This window comes from Salminus brasiliensis, chromosome 23, assembly GCF_030463535.1.
Source record: "Salminus brasiliensis chromosome 23, fSalBra1.hap2, whole genome shotgun sequence".
In the NCBI taxonomy this organism is placed as follows: Eukaryota; Metazoa; Chordata; class Actinopteri; order Characiformes; family Bryconidae; genus Salminus; species Salminus brasiliensis.
This window is the reverse complement of record NC_132900.1, coordinates 4,673,463-4,694,676: the sequence shown is the minus strand read 5'-3', so window position 1 is coordinate 4,694,676 and position 21,214 is coordinate 4,673,463. Positions and strand designations below refer to the sequence as shown.

The window sequence follows — 21,214 nt, the reverse complement described above, 5'->3', positions numbered from 1 at the left end:
TGTTGTCTCTACTGTCCAGGGAAGGCCTTCTACTAGATTTTGGAGGGGCATTGCTGTGAGGAGTTGACTGCATTCAGCAACAAGAGCATTTGTGAAATCAGGATGATGAATGATCAGCACCCTACCTCATCCCCAATTCTACAACTCATCTACTCAACTCATGTATTAGATGGAGATCCATCCATCATTCCAGAGAACACAGTTCTTCCACTTTATACCCCTCTAGCCCACTTCTGGCATTAGACAGCATGGTGCCAATAGGTTCACGTCTATCTGCTCCAGAGGGTTAAATTCTATTGGCAGTAAGTCTCTACAGTGACTAGTGACGAGTTATGTGTCTAGTTTAGCAATGGAGGCAATGTAAAGTACAAAGTAGCTGAATGCATTTATTAGATGTTATTAGGGTGTCCACAAACTTTTGACATATAATATTTTAGTATTTTGGTATTTTGGTGCTATATGACCCTTCTACTGCTTCTTGCATTTATACTACGCTATATTTGGCAGCACGCCCCTCATTCAAAAAATCCTTCTTTAGTACTTTAGAAAGCACAATGCCTCTTTATTACTCCAAGTCCCACAACCATGACGTTGGTGGTCTATTGATGACATAACTGTGCCATCACTCACTCCTCCAAACTCATCAAAACTCCTCATTTCCTGTCCGAACACCATTCGCTGAGGCATTACTTCCTGTAATGCAATCACAGCTTGTAGAAATGACCAGAGATGTATGAGATCCTTCACTCGTGTCCCCGCTCAGTCTGTCCGGAGACATTATCAAGATTTGTGTCCTGCTTGGTTTGCCGTAATGGTCGCTATGAAACTGCTGTGAATTAATGCCGGCCATTACTGCGTCCCAGGTTGTGCGCCATCAGCGGCCCAAATGACATTAGAGTGACAAAGTGACGTGGATTTCTGAGAGCTAGGTGTTGGAGTAAACAGCTCAAGGTACATTTCAGAAAGCTTGACAAACTGCTCTGAACACACACAGGCCTGAATGTTACAGTTTTTGAAGAAGATACATGAGGGTCATTGAGTGACTCTGCAGTGGGGTTTAATCGCTGGGTGTAAAGGCAAAAATACTGCATTTTCACAATAAGTACATGTGGCACCAATCAGCTGTGTGTTACTGTGCAGTTAGTTACTATACACCGATTGATCACGCCCATGAAACGCTTCTACCTGTGTCAGACCAGCTGCCACCTACCAGGCCAACCATCAGACCCCCCACCCACCACCACCCACACCAGACCAGCGGCTCACCCTCCTACCACTGCTACCTCTTTAATGACCATGTTAAAACCTAAATGGACTCTTAACTATCTGCCACTATTAATATCACCACTATTAACTATCTGCTGTATCTAAATTTGGTCATTTTTAACATTTCAATAATGTTTTAATAGCTCTGACCAGAGGAGGACGGGTCGGGTCCCCCTTGTGAGTCTTGGTTCCTCCCGAGGTTTCTTCCTCCAGCTCTGAGGGAGTTTTTCCTTGCCACTGTCGCCGTTGGGGCTCACTGGGGGTCTTGGATCCTTCATGTCTTACGTTATTTCTTTTTTGTTTCTGTTTTTTACTAATTACTGATTATGTAAAGCTGCCTTGTGACGACAAAAGTTGTAAAAAGCCATACAAATAAATCTGACTTGACTTAGAAAAGTGTACTGTGATGTTTTTGATCACAATAACGGTAGCATATCATCATGTTGCCCAACACCAATGTGACGATGCAGGTACACATTTAACGGTGTGTGTCCAGTTCAGGATGTCTGATGAAATGTTATTGTTTTTGGAAATCGAGACAGAAGGTCTTTCACAACTCATTGTACCGTAGTGGAGATGGTGGTAATGGTACATTGTGAAACAGATAGGGTTCTGTCACAGGCGAAAATCTGCAACAAAAAAATGTCACATTTGCAGAAACATCTATATGGCCTCCACATGCCCTCCTAAGATGTAAATCAACACAAAATTGTGTTTTACATATGCTAGTTATTTACTAATTATCCAGGTGACAGTATCCATAAGTTAGATATTTATTAAGCAATTTTTATTGGGTAAGCTAGCTATTTACCAAGTCCCAAGTTCATTTACTGTGTAAGCTGGCTATTACCCAAGTACCGTGCAAGATATTTACCATGTACCAGGTTCATTTCCAATGTAGACTAGCTGTTTACCAAGTATTGTGCAGAGTATTTACCAAGTACCAGGTTCATTTAGCTTATAGGCTATCTATTTACCAAGTACCATGTTAATTTAGCATATATGCTATTTATTTACCAAGTCCCAGGTTCATTTACGGTGTAGGCTAGCTATTACCCAAGTATTGTGAAGAGTATTTACCAAGTCCCAGGTTCATTTAGCTTATAGGCTATCTATTTACCAAGTCTCAGGTTCATTTAGCATATAGGCTATCTATTTACCAAGTACCAGGTACATTTAGCTTATAGGCTATCTATTTACCAAGTCTCAGGTTCATTTAGCATATAGGCTATCTATTTACCAAGTCCCAGGTTCATTTAGCATATAGGCTATCTATTTACCAAGTCCCAGGTACATTTAGCATATAGACTATCTATTTACCAAGTCCCAGGTACATTTAGCTTATAGACTATCTATTTACCAAGTCCCAGGTTCATTTAGCATATAGGCTATCTATTTACCAAGTCCCAGGTACATTTAGCTTATAGACTATCTATTTACCAAGTCCCAGGTTCATTTAGCATATAGACTATCTATTTACCAAGTACCAGGTACATTTAGCTTATAGGCTATCTATTTACCAAGTACCATGTTAATTTAGCATATATGCTATGTATTTACCAAGTCCCAGGTTCATTTACGGTGTAGGCTATCTATTAGTCAAGTATTGTGCAGAGTATTTACCAAGTACTAGGTCAATTTACTGTGTAAGCTAGCTATTTGCAATATACTGTTAGATATGTATTAAGCATACATCTTGATTTATTGAGTAAGCTAGCTATTTAGCAAGTACCAGGCTAATTTATGGTGTAGACTAGCTTAATACCAAGTACCAGGTTACTATGCAAAATGTGTATAAAGCACCAGGTTAATTTACTGTGTAAATGAACTATTACCCAGGTATTTTGCAAAGTATTTACCAAGTATCAGGTTAATTTACTGTGTGAACTAGCTGTTTACTAAGTACCATTTTACTGAGCAAAGTATTTAATAAGTACCAGGTTAATTTACTGTGTAAGCTAGCAATTTACCAGGTACTGTCCAAGCTATTTACCAAATACCAGGTCAATTAACTGTGCACCACTAGATATGTACTAAATAAATGGGTTACTTTGTATGCAACCGATTTACTAAATAACCAGGTTAGTACTGTGTACTGTGTACCCAATTACCAGGTTAATCTAACAGTGTTTGCTAGCTATTCTTGAATTGTCAGCAGGAAATAGCAAATGTCAGCTTCATTGGTTATTAACTATAGTGAATACAGGTTTATAAATACTTAAAATGCTGACCTCAAATACGAGGAAAAGTGTGCTAATGACAAAGGCACAGAATAACATGTATTATTCACCAGATACCTTGAATTTTTTTTTTTTTATGCATTTTTAAGAACTTTCTTGGACTTTCCAAAGTCACTGTCTGGAAATGGCTGGTAAACTGCAGCTTGTCTGGGGGCATGTCTTAGAGGTGGATTCAGCTAAAAAGAGCATAAGTGACATGTCAGGGCGCGGCGTCAGAGAACAAATGCATCAGTACAGGCAGGACTAGATGGAAGGCCACGCTTGGTTAGGCCACTAAAGTCGTCAATTAAGACTTTACAGACCGTGGCAGTAGAGTTCAGACTGGATTACCCCAACGATTTAGCTTGGAAATTGGAGATTGAATGCTGTCCTAGCCTTCTGAAAGGCTTCCCAGTTCAACCATCTCTACAGAGTGTTTATCTACAGCATGGGACGTCTTAGCCTTTTGAGTTGTTTACCTGCAGTACACAATGTTCTAGTCCAGGGGTAATAATCTGCAGTCCTCCAGTTTCAAGCATTCCCAGCCCCAACACACCTGCCCCAGCTCAAGGGGGGCTTGATCCTTAGCTGATGAGGTGGTTCAAGTGTGCTGAGGTAGGGAACACTTGAACCTAAAGGCACCAGGACAGGAATCCGCCCTCCAGGGTAGCTGGGGCTGGGGCATTTGTGTCCAGCATGTGGAATTTGGTCTGTGACTATTAACTGTTGCCATGTTTATGAGCAATTCAGCCAAAAACAGCACATTTCTGAAAGTATGTACCTCAGTTGTAGCCCATGTTGTTCGAACCAGACAAGCTTTCCAATTTAAATACATTCAAATTTCATAAAAATTAGTAGAATTAATTAATAAACACAATATTATATCAGCATGACAAAAGTGAAATATCTTTGGGCATAACAACATACAGAAAATTAAATTATATCATATTATATTGGGGATATGGATGTCTCTCATTGGTCATTTGGGATTGTTCAATTGTAACAAAGCGTTAAAACTACCACCACCATGTGTGGAGGGTCTATCCTAGAGCCTGGCTAGCTCTCCCTGCCTTATTACAGCCACCAAGACGGAGATTCAGATAACGTAGAGCATGATCTATATGAACCTGTTTAACCACATAAAACACACTGATCAGCCATAACATTAAAACCAACATCCAATATAGTGTGAGGTTCCCAAAACAGCTCTGACCCATCATCACTGGGCTTTGGGTTCTTGTGCATAAAGGTGAAATATGTGACTTCTTCTCTGAAAACTGGTAATAAAATAATAATAATATTTGTTATTATATAATTTTGGTATCATCAGTATTGCATCTTCATTTGGAAGCCTTACAGGAGAATGAAAGTTGGTTCAGGTAAGATTTTAGATAACTTCTACTATTTCTAGTGGCTGATGTTGTTATTTTGTGGTATTATTATAATGACAGTTGCTGTTAATAAATAATAAATAAATAAGGGTTATAACATTAGGATATGAACCCTTACAAACCCTTGACCACTTGGATCACTGGGACTGAAACATATAGGACAAAATAAAGACCTGGCTGGAGAAACCCCATGTTGTGTGACCAGTAACAAATATTTAAAGGAAAGGTCCAAAGCTTCTGGATAATTCAGTAGTTCAGAACAAAGCTTATCTAAGTGGGTTGGGTGAGAAACTGTTCATTGGTCACATGTGACTACAACACAAATATATATCATATACGTGCCTACGTGTGTCTGTTGAGCTTTATGTGATATTTTAACAGTAAAACAGAGGCTAAATCTGTGGGAAAAAAGTTTGGGGGCCATTTGGGGACCTTATCGAATTACAATCACACAATTTGGTACTGCCTATTGACCCACACGTTGGTAGCTCCCCCTAGCACCACCTCTTTTCCAACTGCCACGGATGCAGCACTGCTGAGCAGCCAACACGCTCTGAGGAAAGCTCCGGGTCCCCAGCTCCACCACAACTGCTAATAGATGCCTGTGTCGGCCAACGACGCAGGGGAGAGAATGCTCTCTACCCCCTGGAGAGAGTAGAGCTGACTGACTCCATCTGACTCCGGCTGTTGATGGCAAAGCGGCATGGCTTGGGATTCGAACTCGCGGCTCCAGGGCCGTCGTGACATCTTAACCTAGTTTTTTTTTTTTTTAAGCCCAAAAGCTCACAGAACAGTGCCTCAGACATCAGGTAGCACGTCCATACTCGTTCCACGTAACAGCGTTTCAGTGACGTAGCATTTTTAGAGGCATCATAAGCTATACTGCTGCTGTTTCTACAGACTTCTACAGACTTCTACAGATGCACCATAGAGAGCATCCTCACGGCCTGCATCACTGTCTGGTACAGCAGCTGTACTGCCTATGACCGCAAGGCCCTGAAGAGAGTGGTGAGCAAGCTCAAACTAGGCAGCAAACTTCCAGACCTGCAGGACATCTACCGGTCCCGCAGCCTGAGAAAAAATCTAGAAGATCCGGTTGGACTGTAGCCACCCAGCACACGGCATGTTCACCTTACTGCCATCAGGCAGGAGGCACTACAGCATCCAGGCCAGAACAAACCGGCTAATGAACAGTTTCCACCCACAAGCCATCAGGTTCCTGAACAGGCTGTGAACCTTTCACCAACACCACTGCACTCGCACACTTTATTATTAATACTATATATATCACTGCTATGGACAACAACATCACTAAGTCACTTTATATAACAGGAATAGACATAAACATATATATATATATATATATATATACATACATATACATATTTATATTTAGCTCCACTCTCTCAGACTATACCTAACCCTATACTAACGCTAACTATAGACTATACTAACCCTAGTCTCATAAATGTACATATCAAAGAATTTCCAGATTCTTTGTATATTCTGTATTGTGTGTGTATTTTGTATTTATTTAATATCATTTTTATATAACTTTATTTTAATATGTTTAGTATGTATATAGTTTTGTCCTCCTCATGTATTATTTGTCTTGACATGTTGTGCAGATGACAAATAACCCTGAAACTATAGGTGTCTAGCCTGTGACGGTGAAACTGTGCTACAGCCAGTGCTACTTCCTATTTAAGAGCTGGGCAGTGTTATTTCCTATTAGTACTTGAACCCCTGACCAGCAGCTGGAGGTCCCCGAGGACTGGTTTGACCATCTTCTGCAGCCCACCACCATTGTTTTTTTGGAAAAAGCCATTCTGCTTAAGTGATCCCTCCCTCCTCCAACACCCCCCCCCCCCTCCTCCTCCTTACTCCTGCTGACGTCACGCCTCCGTCCCAGCCACCAGAAGGCTCCTCTCTCACTACTGAGGGCGAAGGAGGAGCTGTCAAAAGTTTCCAAGTTGTTTAAAGTCGAGACGCAGCTCCTTTCCTCCAGCCAGCTTAGTCACACCACCACGTTCCTGCAACCCGGAGAAGCCCTGCCATTATGGACTAACACAGCCTGAGAGGAGAAACCGCGAGAAACAACCTCAACAACACGAGAAACGAGCCGAAATGGAAAGCTCCGCCGGGACTGGGTTCCTCCTCACCTTCTTGCTCCTTTCCTCGGGCTGGTGCTTGACGCCGGAAAAGAAAGGTATGGATTTTTGGAGGTAGATCCTACAGCCACTCCTGCCAGGCTCTGGCTGTGGACGGCTGTAGAAGTAGGTTGAAGGTAAAGCCTGTGTAAGTTAACTGGCTGGAGGGTTTGTAGTCTCACCGATGGAACCAGGTCCGGAAGGGGCAGTGGGAACCTGCCGTGGCCGCGCGTAGCTGCCTCTGCCCGGGGATGTGCAGCCGTGTTGGCGCGGTGTGGGAACGGGACGGAGGTTTATAGTGAGCGCTATTATTGGGGGTCCAAGCACGTAGTACTGGGGCTAGGACTGTTTATAGTCTCCCATTGTCCTGTTATTACTGTTTGCTGTGATGTTTTATAATTTTCTTTTATGTTCTGGTATAACTTATATAATAATACATAAAAAAAAATTGAAAAGAATTTTACTGTACAGTTTTACACTATATCTAAAACTTCAGATATTATTTGAGTTAACTCAACAAGTTAACCACTTTAAGGGTTAAACTCAACATTCAGAGTGCTTCAATGCAATATGACGAGCCGATAAGTGTCAATTCAACACTGTAAGTCTGTTTATTTGAGACTGTGTTCATTAAACACTGGTCCTAATTCATCATAATTTGATTTTACACTATAATAGTCTATGTAAGACTATATATTAAGTCAACACTGGTGTTATGTAATCACTTTAAGGGTTAACTCAACATCCAGAGAGCTTCAGTGCAGTACCACACACCAATTAGTGCCAATTAAACACTGGTACTAATTCATCACAATTAGATTTAACACTATACATATCTATGTAAGACTATATATTAAGTCAACACTGGTGTTTTTTTTAACCAGTTAAACACTGGTTACACTGGTTTTTAAACAATTAAACACTGGTACTAATTCATCACAGTTTAACACAATGTAATGCTATAAGAGTCTATTTAAGACTATTTATGACTATATATTAAGTCAACACTGGTGTTGTTTGACCACTTTAAGGGTTAAACTCAACATTCAGAGTGCTTCAATGCAATATGACGAGCCGATAAGTGTCAATTCAACACTGTAAGTCTGTTTATTTGAGACTGTGTTAATTCAGCATTGGTCCAAATTCATCACAATTTGATTTTACACTATAATAGTCTATGTAAGACTATATATTAAGTCAACACTGGTGTTATTTAACCACTTTAAGGGTTAACTCAACATTCAGAGAGCTTCAGTGCAGTACCACACACCAATTGGTGCCAATTAAACACTGGTACTAATTCATCACAATTTGATTTAACGCTATAAGAGTCTATTTAAGACTATTTATGACTATATATTAAGTAAACACTGGTGTTGTTTAACCACTTTAAGGGTTAACTCAACATTGTAGGTGCTTCAATGCAATGTGACAAGCCAATAAGTGTCAATTCAACACTGTAAGTCTGTTTATTTGAGACTATGTTAATTCAGCATTGGTCCAAATTCATCATAATTTGATTTAACACTATATGAGTCTATATATGACTATATATTAAGTCAACACTGGTGTTTTTTAACCACTTTAAGGGTTAACTCAACATTCAGAGTGCTTCAATGCAGTACCACACACCAATTAGTGCCAATTAAACACTGGTACTAATTCATCAGAAATTTGATTTAAAGCTGTAGGTGTACATTGTAGGCTATACATGACTATATATTATATTATATATATTAAGAAAACACTGCTGTTATTTAACGCGACATTCAGAGTGCTTTAATACAGCACTACACACCAATAAGTGCCAATTAAACGCTGGTACTAATTCATCACAATTTGGCACAAATTATGAGTCTATTTAAGACTATATATTAGGTTAACACTGGCGTTATTTAACCACTTTAAGGGTTAACTCAACATCGTAGGCGCTTTAATGCAAAATGACAAGCCAATAAGTGTCTATTCAACACCATAAGTCTGTTTATTTGAGACTGTGTTAATTCAGCATTTGTACTAATTAATCACTATTTAATTTAATGCTGTAAGAATCAATTTAGGACTGTTTTTTAACCACTTCAAGGGTTAACTCAACATTCAGAGAGCTTTAATACAGTACTACAAACCAATAAGAGCCAATTAAACACTGGTACTAATTAATCTCAATTCAGTTTAACACTATACGAGTCTATTTAAGACTATATATGACTATATATTAAGTCAACACTGGGTTAACTCAACATCCAGGGTGCGTTAGTGCAATTTTCCCCGACAATCAGTGTGAATTCATTTCAATTCTGGTATTAATTCAATATTGATACTAAATGTGGTATCACGATGCACAATGCCAAACAAAACTGTTTTTGGGCTGGGCTGCTTTTCTGAATATTGATATAAGGCTGGGCGATATGGTAAAAATACTATATACACAAGATTCTTAAAATCTAATTTTTAAAACACCTAATTACACTGTTGGTGATGAAACCTGCAGTTACGATTAAATGTTGTAGCCAAGTCTTGGGCTGAACTACAATATCACTTGTTAATCTACATTAGAAACTGATGTAGTCTGGATTTAGCCTGGGTCTGGAAAATTGGCTACATATGTTTATTGGATAAAACACAGCAATATATTCACATTACAGATTGGGTCTATTTTTACTTGATTTATTTATCAATTTAAAAACTCTAGCTTATTTAAATAAAGAACTGGAAGTATTGCAAAGGGAGAGTGTTGAAGTGTTTGCCAACATGCTGTATTGGAAAAGGATTGAACACTGTAGGTCATTTAAGATAGACATGTAGGTCTCATTGAACTGTGAAATAGTTGCTTTCCAGCACTGTAAGGGTTACTCAGTGCTGTTGTTTGGTTGTATGTCCAACACTGTGAGCTATCAGCTACCTCAGTATTGAACATTTGTTCTAGGTAGGCTAAACGAAGACAGATCTGTCCAATCACCAAAGATTTCATAGGACGTTTGAGCTGTTCTCCAGTCTTCTCCTGGTCTATAGTTGGCTGAGCGTGATGGTTGCTCACCTTCATAGCAGATGGGCTATATTGGCCCTAAAAGTTATTTTTATCCTTTCATTTGTTTGACATACCGACCATGATTCATGTTAGCTTTTACCCTCATCAAGGTTTTCAGCTCAGGTGCACTGAAGGACCTCATGCAGTTTAGGCTGGTGGGCTCTGTTTTAGGCTCTTCATCATTTAGATTTACAGTCAGGGTGCATGAGGACACCAGAAAATGCCCAATAAAGGTTCCAAAATAAGCTTGATTTTTAGTCCAGTCCAGACCAATTGCTGCCAAAGTGTATACCAGTGAAAAAGTAAAAACCTTTGGCTGTACCATTAATTGGCTCATTTAACTGCTTATGTAATGCTGTTTACTGCCGAGATTTGTTTATTTAGGGAGTCTTAATAATTCAGTCAGGTCAACTAAGGGGTGTCCTGCATGTAAACAGAGCGCTGTGCCAATATTGACAGATGGGACGCACACAAATCAGTTTATTACAGTCTGCTTCCTCCTTTGGACTCAGATTGAGAATTGCATTCAGGCCAGGACAGGAATCACCTTCAGTTGTCGTTGCTGCAAAGCCTCTAAATTGCTGACGGTGGTTAGGAGCTCGTTTCACAACGATGTTTTGACACACAGGGCTATTCATTCATGTCAGAGACGGGCATTTCCCAAAGTTAAGCAGCGTTATTAATGCCAGTGAGTAGCTTTTCTCCAAAAGTGAGGCCTAATGTCTTGATTACATTTTAATACTGGTGTAATAGTGTGCAGGCGCTCTTATTTCTGAGGTCTGAGGGAGGTTAGAAAATGACGAAAGTATATGGAGGAGCAGGCTGTGCATTGCTATCTGTCATCAGTGCTGCTTTGACTTATGAGGCTGCTTTTTAGCCCAGAGTAATCCAGACGTAAATCAGAGGGATGCAGGCCTACGCTCATATCAATAAAGCTGCCAAAATGTGATTTCGGATAGATACCCTAGAAGAACCACTTCCTCTAAGGTTCCCTAAAGGACCTTTCAATGAATAGTTCTAAAAAAATCAGAACATGAAAATAATTTAAAATTATAATAAAAAAGACAGGGTTCTTTGGCTTGTGATACCACCGGAACCTCTTTTATCGCTACATAGAACCTTCACAGAAACCTATACTTGAAGCTCTTCATCTTAGAACCATTTATCTTCATAAATGACCCATGAAGAACCTCTTTTAAGGGTGTAGTATCACGTCCAATCCAGGCGTGATTTAGGAGCTTGGTGTACCTGGGGGAGTACCATTTGAAAGACTGAAGAACCTCTATGTAATTGAAAGGTTCTATAAGAGCTAAGTATTATTGTCTAGAACTACACACTCAAGCCAAGCCATGGATTCTCTATGTTTTAAACTGGGCTGATGTTTAGAACCTCTTTGAAGTTTAAAGAACCTAGTTAACCTAGTTAACCAGGTTAAGGTTCTACACCAGGTAGAGACTTTTCCCACAGCATTTTTGTCCAAGCAAAGATTCCTTTAATAAAAGTGTTGAAGTGTAAAGAAACATTAAAAAGTTTAAAGAACCTCCACGTCAAACTTGTTCTATCTCGAACTAGTCCAAGCCAGTGATCATGTAGGAACCTAGATTTTTAAGAGTGTCAAGAACCTTTTAACGTTTAAAGTACCTACACATTATATGAAACTCTTTTTAGGTACCTAGAACAACATGTCTTTTAGGAACCTTTATTTTTAGGAGCATGCAAGTATAGAGAACCTTTTCTCAGCCGGGTTGATGTTTAGAACCTCTTTGAAGTTTAAAGAACCAAGTTAACCTAGTTAACCAGGTTAAGGTTCTACACCAGGTAGAGATTTTTCCCACAGCATTTTTTGTCCAATTGAAGATTCCTTTAATAAAATGTTGAAGTGTGAAGAACCCTTAAAAAGTTTAAAGAACAACCACACCATGTAACGGTTCTATGCCAGCTTTTTCTCCCTAGAACTACACATCCAAGCCAGTGATTATTTAGGAACCTTGATTTTTAAGAGTGTCAGGTACCTTTTTAAAGCTTAAACATCTTCCACATTATTTAACAATTCTTTAGCTACTATTCTTTATCTTCTCTAGTGTCCTTTATTTTTAAGAGTGCACAGATGTGAAGAACCTTTTAAAGTTTGAAGAACCTCTGCATCCTGTAAAGCTTCTATACCAGGTAAAGTTTTATCTTCCTAGAACTGTGTGGAAGCTTCAGCTTTGAGAGTATGTAGACAGAAATGGGGAGGAAAGAAAGGCGTGAACCAGATGATGAGCTTTTTTTCAGCAGAGTTCAGGCTGTTATTGTCTAATCTGCTCGGCTGATCTTTCAGACAGGCTGTGGAAAAAGTCAGCCATCCAAAAAACTTACATTTCAAACAACAACTTCAGTATCTCTGCTTTTCTTTAATACATTACACGAACAAACAAGGAACCTGGACAGCTGCCCGCTGTAATAGCCATGCGCCGGTTAGCTGCTTCACTACTGAGTGTGGCTTTTTTTTTCTTCTGCCTCGGCGGGTTCGACTGTGTGTCCCTGGATGACAAGACTGAGGTCAGAACTATGTACTACAAGGAAGTGAGTGATTTAGTTCCCAGAAAGAGACTCTCTCTAAAACCCAACAGCTACGCAGTTAAAATACAGGACAAGCGCTGTTGGTTCTCAGGAGTGCGCAAATACACTAATGCCTCAGAGGGGTTCTGCAACAGAACACAACAACTAGAGGACATCACAGCACGTCAGTTTTTATCCACAGAGAACTACAGAGGATACACTCTCAATAATAATGAAGGTTCCCAAGTACTTTTTGGCTTTAAGGCATGGTTCTAAGACAATAATAATTTGGTAACCAATAGAACTCGAAATTACACTCTTAAAAATAAAGGTGCTACAATTGGTTCTTTAAGCGATGACAATTATTCCTGGCTTGGATGAGGTCCTAAGAAACCATTACGAAGGACATTCATGTATGTAATGGTTCTATATAAACCATATGTTTTTCCTAGAACCATACGCCCAAGCCAAGACTTAATTAAGAAGTGTGGGGGATCTGTTTAAAGTTTAAGGACCCTTCACATCACGTAAAGGTTCTCTCTAGAAAGCTGTATTTTTCTAGAACCATACATTCAAGATGAGAAAGTAGTAGGAACCTAATTTTTAAGCATATGCAAGCGCAAAGAACCACATCAAAGCTTAAAAAGAACATCTGCATCACATAAAGGTTCTCTGTCAGAAGAGAAAAAACTTGACCCTGGATTGTTTTTAAAGAATATGCAAGTGTGAGGAACCTTTCCAAATCATTTAAAGAACCTGCACATCATGTCAGTATTCTTTATCAAGTAATAAAGTAAGTATGCAAGTTTAAAGAACCATACGTTCAAGACCAGAAAGAATTAAGAACCTTATTTTAAAGCATAGGCCAGTGTAAAGAACCTGTTCAAAGTTTAAAGAACCTTCACATCATGTAAAAGTTCTCTATTAAGTAAGTGTTTGGTTTTTCATTTTTCTAGAACCATACATTCAAGACGAGAAAGAATTAGGAACCTGTGTTCTTAAGAGTATGCAAGCACAAAGAACCTCTTCTGAGTTTAAAGAACCTACACAAAATGTACCAAACAAAGTTATACATTTTATTATGTACCAGTATTTGGAACCTTTGTCAATGTTAAAGAACGTCCAACATCCAAATCATGTGAAGGTTCTCCAGTTGAAGTGTCTATTACACCCATCTGTATTACAAACATGGTTCTTTATGGAACCATTTGGAGTTTTGGCACCTTTAAGGTTGCAGGTCCATACAGATCTACACTGGTTCCTTCATTCCTCTGCTGAAGGTCAGGAGCGTAATGCAGATATCAGCCAAAGCTGAGGACTGTTTAGTCTGTTCTCACCGTCACCTTGTTCTGGCTAAATCTCAGCCTCTGTGCTTTTCTTTATCAGCTTGCCCTCATTCATTAACCCTCAGAGCCCGTATTTGGACCCATGCTTCACTTCTTCCCTCCCAAAACTACATGAGGCCTGACAGAAATCACTGTGACTGATATTAGTAACCGACTTTGCACAGCTAAACATTCTGATAACTGATAGTAGAAGGCACCAAACACTCCAAACACTGCTTTCCTGACTGATATGATTGGTTGCTATTGGTCCACTGTGTCCAACTGTCAGATAATAATGTTCTCAAAAAGCCTTAATATACACCAGTCAGCCATAACATTAAAACCACCTGCCTAATATTGTGTGTAGGTCCTCCTTGTGTCGCCAAAACAGCTCAGACCCGTTGAGGCCTGAACCCCACGAGACCTCTGAAGGTGTCCTGTGATGTCTGGAACAAGATTCTGCAGTTAGCAGAAGATCATTTGAGCCCTGTAAGTTGCGAGGTGAGGCCTCCATGAGCATCAGTGAACCTTGGGCGCCCATAATCCTGTCACCGGTTCACCGGTTGTCCTTTCTTGGAGCACTTTTGGTAGGTACTGACCGCTGCATTCCGGGAACACCCAGCAAGACACATATTATCAATGAATCTGCAGCATATTCATCAATGCAGACGATATTACTGGCAAAGCAAGATGTCAGGCCATGATGCAAGGACTGATGCCATAGTTTCATAGTTATTACTAGAGACGGCACCATTCCATACTACTGAGCTTTAACGTAAGCTTTAGGGCTCTTAGTGGCTCAGCAGTCTAATGCCCCAGGGGTCGTAAGTTTGAATCCCGAGCCATGCCGCTTTGCCATCGGTGGCCGGAGTCTGAGAGAGCACAATTGGCTCTGATGGTGCGATGGTGGTCGGCTGGTTCTGAGGAGCTGGGGACCCGGTGCTTTCCTCTGAGCATGTTGGCTGGTGGCCTGGTATGTGAGGAGACGTTTTTAAGTCCTTACCCTCCTAGTGTCCCTGGGGCATTGCTAGTGCTAATGGAAGTTCTGAATGGGGTGGGTTAATTGGCAGTACCAAATTTGAGGCTCTTTACTTAAGCTGATCATTCAAAATTTCCTTAAATTCAGCATAATGATCCAAATGGATATGCCATCTCTAGACATTACTTAATAATTCTTAGTAGTTTCTTCTAACTGAGTCATATATCTGCAGCATAAGGGGTTCGTATCTAATCTCTGGGCTGATTCAGGGTTGAGACACTGGACTGGAAACTCTCAGGCCTGAGGGTACCTCACTAAGCATTGCCCTGACTGTATATGTGTGTGTGTGGTGCATCTCCGTTTGTTTAGGTGGGTTGGCGGATCTGACTGGGACTCGCTGAAACAGTAAGCCTGTGGGAATGCGTTTGTCAGCATGGGAGGCCTTTCTAGAAACGTGCTTTAAACCCAGGCCTGTAATGGAGTTCGGCTGGATCCCTCACACACTGACACTGCTGTTACTAACCATCGCAGAGGGGGATGTACTCTTTTCTCTTTAGCGCTGAGCTTTAGTAGGTGTAGACAGAGGTTACTCAGAGGGTTCTATATCTCAGTAGAGTCCTACATGGTACTGAGTTGGGTTCTTTGGCTTATGAGAACAGGGGCATTATTTTACATTATATTACAAGAGCACTTTAACCAATCAGAAAAACATTTTCAAGGATTTTTTGGAGTATAGATCCATTGTCTCTATCAAAGAACCCTTGAAGAACCCCTTTTGTAAGAGTTTGGGTTAGCCTCAGTGTGCAAGCTGGAGAATTAGGTAGAATTCCATTCAGAATTGAGTGCAGCCAATCAAAACAGAGGTCATTTCCATATCAGTCTTAAAGGCACAGTGGCAGAAACAGTCTGTTCAGCCCGCTAGAGTAAGGAGAGGCTGGAAATGGTCTTATAGTTTTTGGCTGATAAACCCACACAGACAACCTGAGCAAAACTTAGAGGAAAATATGGACAATAGAAGAAACCTGTAAGAGAAGATTTGAGATGAGTGAGTGTGTGTGTGTGTGTGTGTGATCTAGGCATGCAGTTTGCATGATTCTTATTAGTAGGCTATTCATTTTCATTTTTCAAGCTTCCTACGTTTCCAAAAAGCCTTAAAGAAGCAAACCTCTTAAAATGAGGCCTTTGGCCGATCGACTACCGCTTTAACCAGAAGAAGTGGTGTGCCTTGACCATCCTGTACTGCGAACCGGTGTGTCCACCCAATCATAACAAATCCCTAGTGTTTGTGAGCTTAAAGACAGATCTCCCAAATATTTCAGGATGGCTAAACAAAACAGACAGCGCGCGCTCGGCGCTTGCTTATAAAGTGGTGAGCAGGCCCCGCGCTGGGCGTGTGTGAGGACTTTGAGAATGCATGATGTTCCAGTTTTGCGTAGGTTTTACCGAACCTGCATTTACGTTTATGCAGTTGTTGTTACTGCCTCACTTCCTGAGTGTCTCGAAATGGACCAGCGCCTCGTAAGGAATCGAGCTGTCGTCCCGGCTGTTGATGAGCGTCTCCTTCTTTGTGTGTTTTCCTCTTCTTTCTCGCCACAGTCTAAGGCAGATGTTTCTGTTACGCATGAGTTCTTCATCACACGCTCATCTCACCAAAACACCCCGACATGCTTGCCAACACTAACATATTGTGAATACGGAAAAAAACCTGCCTACCTGCAAAACATGGTTGAGGCTTCTAATTTGTCAAAACATGAGTTTCTGGACTTGTCAGCAGTTACTGCTGAGATAATAGGCTGGTTTTTCTGGAACTGTGGTTTTAGACTAAACAGACTTTCGACTTTCTGTGGAGAATCCCTGCTGGAAACGTAATTTAGACCTATTTAGATCAATTTAGGCCAAGACCAAGCTGACGCTGATGAGTATACACACTTAGAAATGAGGGTGAGGGCCAGAAAGGGCTCTCTGGAGTGAAGCTGTAGCATCATGCCAAGCAGTGGTTCTCAGACCAGTCTTTAAGGCCCTCCAACTCAATGTAGGGCCTGTATGGGTTGCCCAACTGGAAACCAGAACATTTTGGCCTTGGGTTCCACTTTGGCCCGGCATTTGATGCTCACCAGCGTCAGTGATGGGGTAAAATATGGGCCCCATTTGGACCTCAGGACCTTATGTCCAAGCCAGGAATCATCAAGGAACCTTCATATTGTGAGTGTAAATGGTACAATCTGAACATCTGAACTTATACATGTCAAACCGTGGTGCTGATTTCAGCCTGTCTGAGAAGATCATTTTTGATGCCTCAATTTGCTCAAACGAGCCTTTCAGACGTTTCCTCTTCAGAATTGATGTGCCATTTAGTTGAAGATCAGTGGACGATAATGAGGTTTTGCTCCATTGAGGTTGCGTATCCAGTTTTAGATTGAAAAGCCATCAGCGTTCCTGTTTCCTACAGTAATGGTGGAAGGATCTTTAGTCCGGCCGTTGTCCTCCTCAGGGGGTTGGAATTGGTTTAGACAGTAATGTTGTGTATGGGGAACATATCAGCCTTTTATTGCGCTCTGGTTGAGGAGAAGTTTGGACATGATGACCGTCACTTACTCCTTCTACAGGAAACGGAACAAGAACAATTTTCCAAACTGCAAGAACATTGCAGGAACATCCGTAAATTAGGGATATAATGATTTACAAAAGGCGTAATTCGATTCGGTATGAGACCGTGGCTTTATTTTACACAGTAACAAAATATTAATACACAAGTAAAGCAATCCTAAGAGACTTCGCCAATTTGACAACAACTTGGACAGTTTTGACTTTACTTCTATAGCACAGAAGGGGATGAACCATGGCATTCATGTTTTCTACAGTGAATCCAGACCCATGTCTCGGCTGATGAAATAGAGTACAAACAGTATTAGTACAATCCGTGTATTCATTTAGCTATAGTGCTAATTTAGCTTTGTCATTCTTTCTTGTCTGGGTAATCACTTATCAGCTGTGCTACTTCTCTGTGACGCTTTCACCACATTTCATTCCATTATCCCCAAGTCCTCAAGTCTAGCCTGTACAGGTTCATGGTTAACCTGCTGCTTCTGTATTACTGAGTTAATTGTTGACGGTTTCTTGTACTGTAACTCTGAGACTGAGATTGCAAAGTTTCTCTAAAGGGTCAGCTCCAGTCAGCTGGACTTAAACACTTCTACTCAAATGATGGCTTCAAATGTTATGTTTACAGAATCAGTCCACAAGCCCGAGCGTCCTGCCATTAAGTAAACAACAGTCACCAGCCCCACGTGTGTCGGTTTTGGCAATAATTCAGTCTGTTATTGGCCTTAAGCAAACATAACTGATGCAGTGGTTTATCTAGAAAGTTGGAAAACCTTGAAGCGAAGACTCCCAGATCTCTCAGATTCAGATGTTTAAGCTTAAAACTCTTTTTTGTTATGAGAACTTATAGAAGACTTCATAGAATAAGTTTTTGTAATGTTTTAGCATCAACATTTAATACGTGTTCGCAGATTCGAGGGACCAACCATACAAATAGTTAAACTGCAAAACTACATGCTTTTCTGAGGGGGTACCGATATAACCAAGAAGACTGATTGAGACCAGTTATAGAGAACCTGTAACCAACAGCACCAACAACAACCGGTGTATAGTTACTGTGCATGAACTGTGTACACTGTTAAAAGTATAAGATCCTTGAGGAACGTTTAATGGTGCTTTGAGGAACCTTCAAGGAACCATTTTCTTCTTAAAACCTTTTCTCGAAGGTTCCTCAAAGCACCAGAAGTTCTTTAGTTTTCAAATTGAAGAACTTCCAAAACTTCCTCAAGGATCTTAAACTTTTAACATTTTACATTATGGCATTATCCTAATATATTTATTTATTTTTACCAGCCATCTGACTTCCAACTGTTCTATTTTATGTCATTTATTCCAGTCAGAGCTGGATCTAAAGCTCCAGGGAATCTAAATCCACATTATCTTTCAAAGTAGGCTAATCTTGCTCTTGAGGGTAAACAATACACAAGCACAAATTTAGCCCTGCAGCTATGATTTGACCAAGATTTTGAACCGATATTTGTAGGAATGTCCCAATCCATTTTTTTTTGTCCTGATCCAAGTACCTTAAAGCTAGGTATCAACCGAGACCAATTAGGTGCTGGTCTTTGTGATGCACAGTGGTAGAAACAAAGGATCAGACCAGATTATAAAAACATTCTAAAATATACCTGGATCAGCCCTGATCCTGAACCACTGGATCAAAGTGGGACATGCCTAAATATTTGATATTGTTTTTATTAGTAGTAGTAGTAGTAGTAATAACAATAATAATAATAATAATAAAAATAATGATAATAAGCACCTGCATTTTTATATAATACAAGGTTATATGATACAAATCCCAATTTCTACATTTGATTAATATTTATACATTAGCATCAGTACATTAGTACATAAAAATTGTGGATATCAGCCTTGGCCCATAATTCCCATAGTTTTGCTACATTGCCTAGCAGTACTGGTTCTGATTCAGGCCAGGATGCAGTCAACATCTTCAGAAACTGCTGCTTTATCTCTTTGCCTGTATCTCCCACACGCTTCCATAATACACCCACACTATTTGCATGGTTTTTGCATAGCTTTGCTAATCATTTTCCCGGCCCAGATCTGTGATTCCTTTCAGAATTTCTTTATGGTCTTCATCAGTTTTCTTCCCTTACCTGTATGGCTTCTCCTGTAACCTCCTCCTCCTCCTCCTCCTTCACTGTTAGGTCTTTTTCCATCGTTTCATCAAACACTCTTTCACGCTGTTACTGGAGCCCCCTCTTGGGCCTGCTGAGAGTTCTCAAAGGTACAATTGTTGGAAACGCTCCGCTAGCAAGGAGGCCTCTGACTGTTGGTTCTTGATGGTTCTCCCTGATGCTTGGCTTTCTCAGAACCACATCTGCAGAAGAGCTTGGAAATGAGCTTGAAATCAAGTGAATTGCTGAGACATAAAAAAATAGCATGACCTCCTGTTTGGCTAAACCGTCGAGCAGTTACCTAAACCTGGCGTAACTTCCTCTATCAGCGATTCTGAGCGGCCCTTTATTTGACAGAGAACGATGGGAATGGGGCTGCTAACAGCATGGCTTGATGGCCGAAGTGTCATGTTCCATGATGGTTCTACCATTTGCAGTCACAAAGTGCCTCTGACACTTTCACCGCTCTGTTAATAGTAATGACATTGAGTGGGCTTGAAATGGCCAGAAGCCATTTAGAATGGCATGCCATTATTACCCTAAGTAATATAACCACCTCCATCTCCTTCAGACTGTATGTTTATCTCGGTGGCTGGACATTAGATTAGACCAACTCATTTCTATGTAAGGAACTATTCAGTTAAAAAAGTCAAAAAGATCAAGAATTGATCATGTCTGGACAAGCTTACATATAAAAACGTACACAGTTTCCCCCTTTTTCTGTGTATTTGATTCGTTTGCTTCTTTAATTGAACTACCAGGCTAATGCTAGCTAAAGGAAGCTAATATAAAATGTCTATATTTACAGTTAGCAATGTACATCCCCTGTCAGAAATCACATAAACAAGTCTAGTAGACATTACTTAGCTACCAACTAAAAGCTATTTGAGATGAGTGTGTGATAATTTGCACATACAGTTAGCATCATGCTAATTGTGAGGTAAAAGTTTCCTGTACTTGTTAGCTACTTCAGTTTAGCTTGGTGGCTGGACATTATTTGACTAGCTGTTTTTGTGTGTAAGAAATTATTTGATTAAAAATGTCAAAGCATACATATAAAGGAGAAAGTTTCCCCAAAATGGACACAGTTCCCCTTCCTTTCTTTAAATGTATGTGGCAAGTTTCTTCAATTTTGCCCTGAACAAGGCTAATGTAGCTAGCTAATGGAAGTTAATATAAAATGTCTATTTTGGTCAGTGTTTACAGCTAGCAGTGTGTCATTCCCTGACAGAAATCACATAAACAAGTTCATTAGACATTACTTAGCTAACAACTCGTACTATGGTCACCTTATTGACTTGTGCTTAGTAATGTCTAAAGCTTAAAGGTATCTTTGAACTATTAGTCTATTCTAACTAGCTGAGGTTGTTTCTTGGGTAAATAGCAAAGCACTTTTGTAAGCCATAAAGGTAAATGTAAATGTAAGTCTATCTACTTGAGATGAGTGTGTTATAATTTGCACATACAGTTAGCATCATGCTAATTGTGAGGTAAAAGTGTAGCTTGGTGGCTGGACATTATTTGACTAGCTCTTTTTTGTGTAAGAAACTATTTGATTAAAAATGTCAAAGCA

The 21,214-nt window shown here is 40.1% G+C and overlaps 1 protein-coding gene across 1 annotated transcript in view; it reads left to right on the top strand.

Moving 5' to 3' along the window:
• Positions 1-6,811: 6,811 nt before the first annotated feature.
• egfra (epidermal growth factor receptor a (erythroblastic leukemia viral (v-erb-b) oncogene homolog, avian)) overlaps positions 6,812-21,214 on the top strand; it is a 99,632-nt gene continuing 85,229 nt past the window's right edge. Inside the window, exon 1 of the mRNA XM_072669379.1 lies at positions 6,812-7,085. Within this exon, the coding sequence (XP_072525480.1) occupies positions 7,004-7,085 (82 nt within the window). The 5' untranslated portion in view covers positions 6,812-7,003. The remainder of the gene's footprint in view (positions 7,086-21,214) is intronic.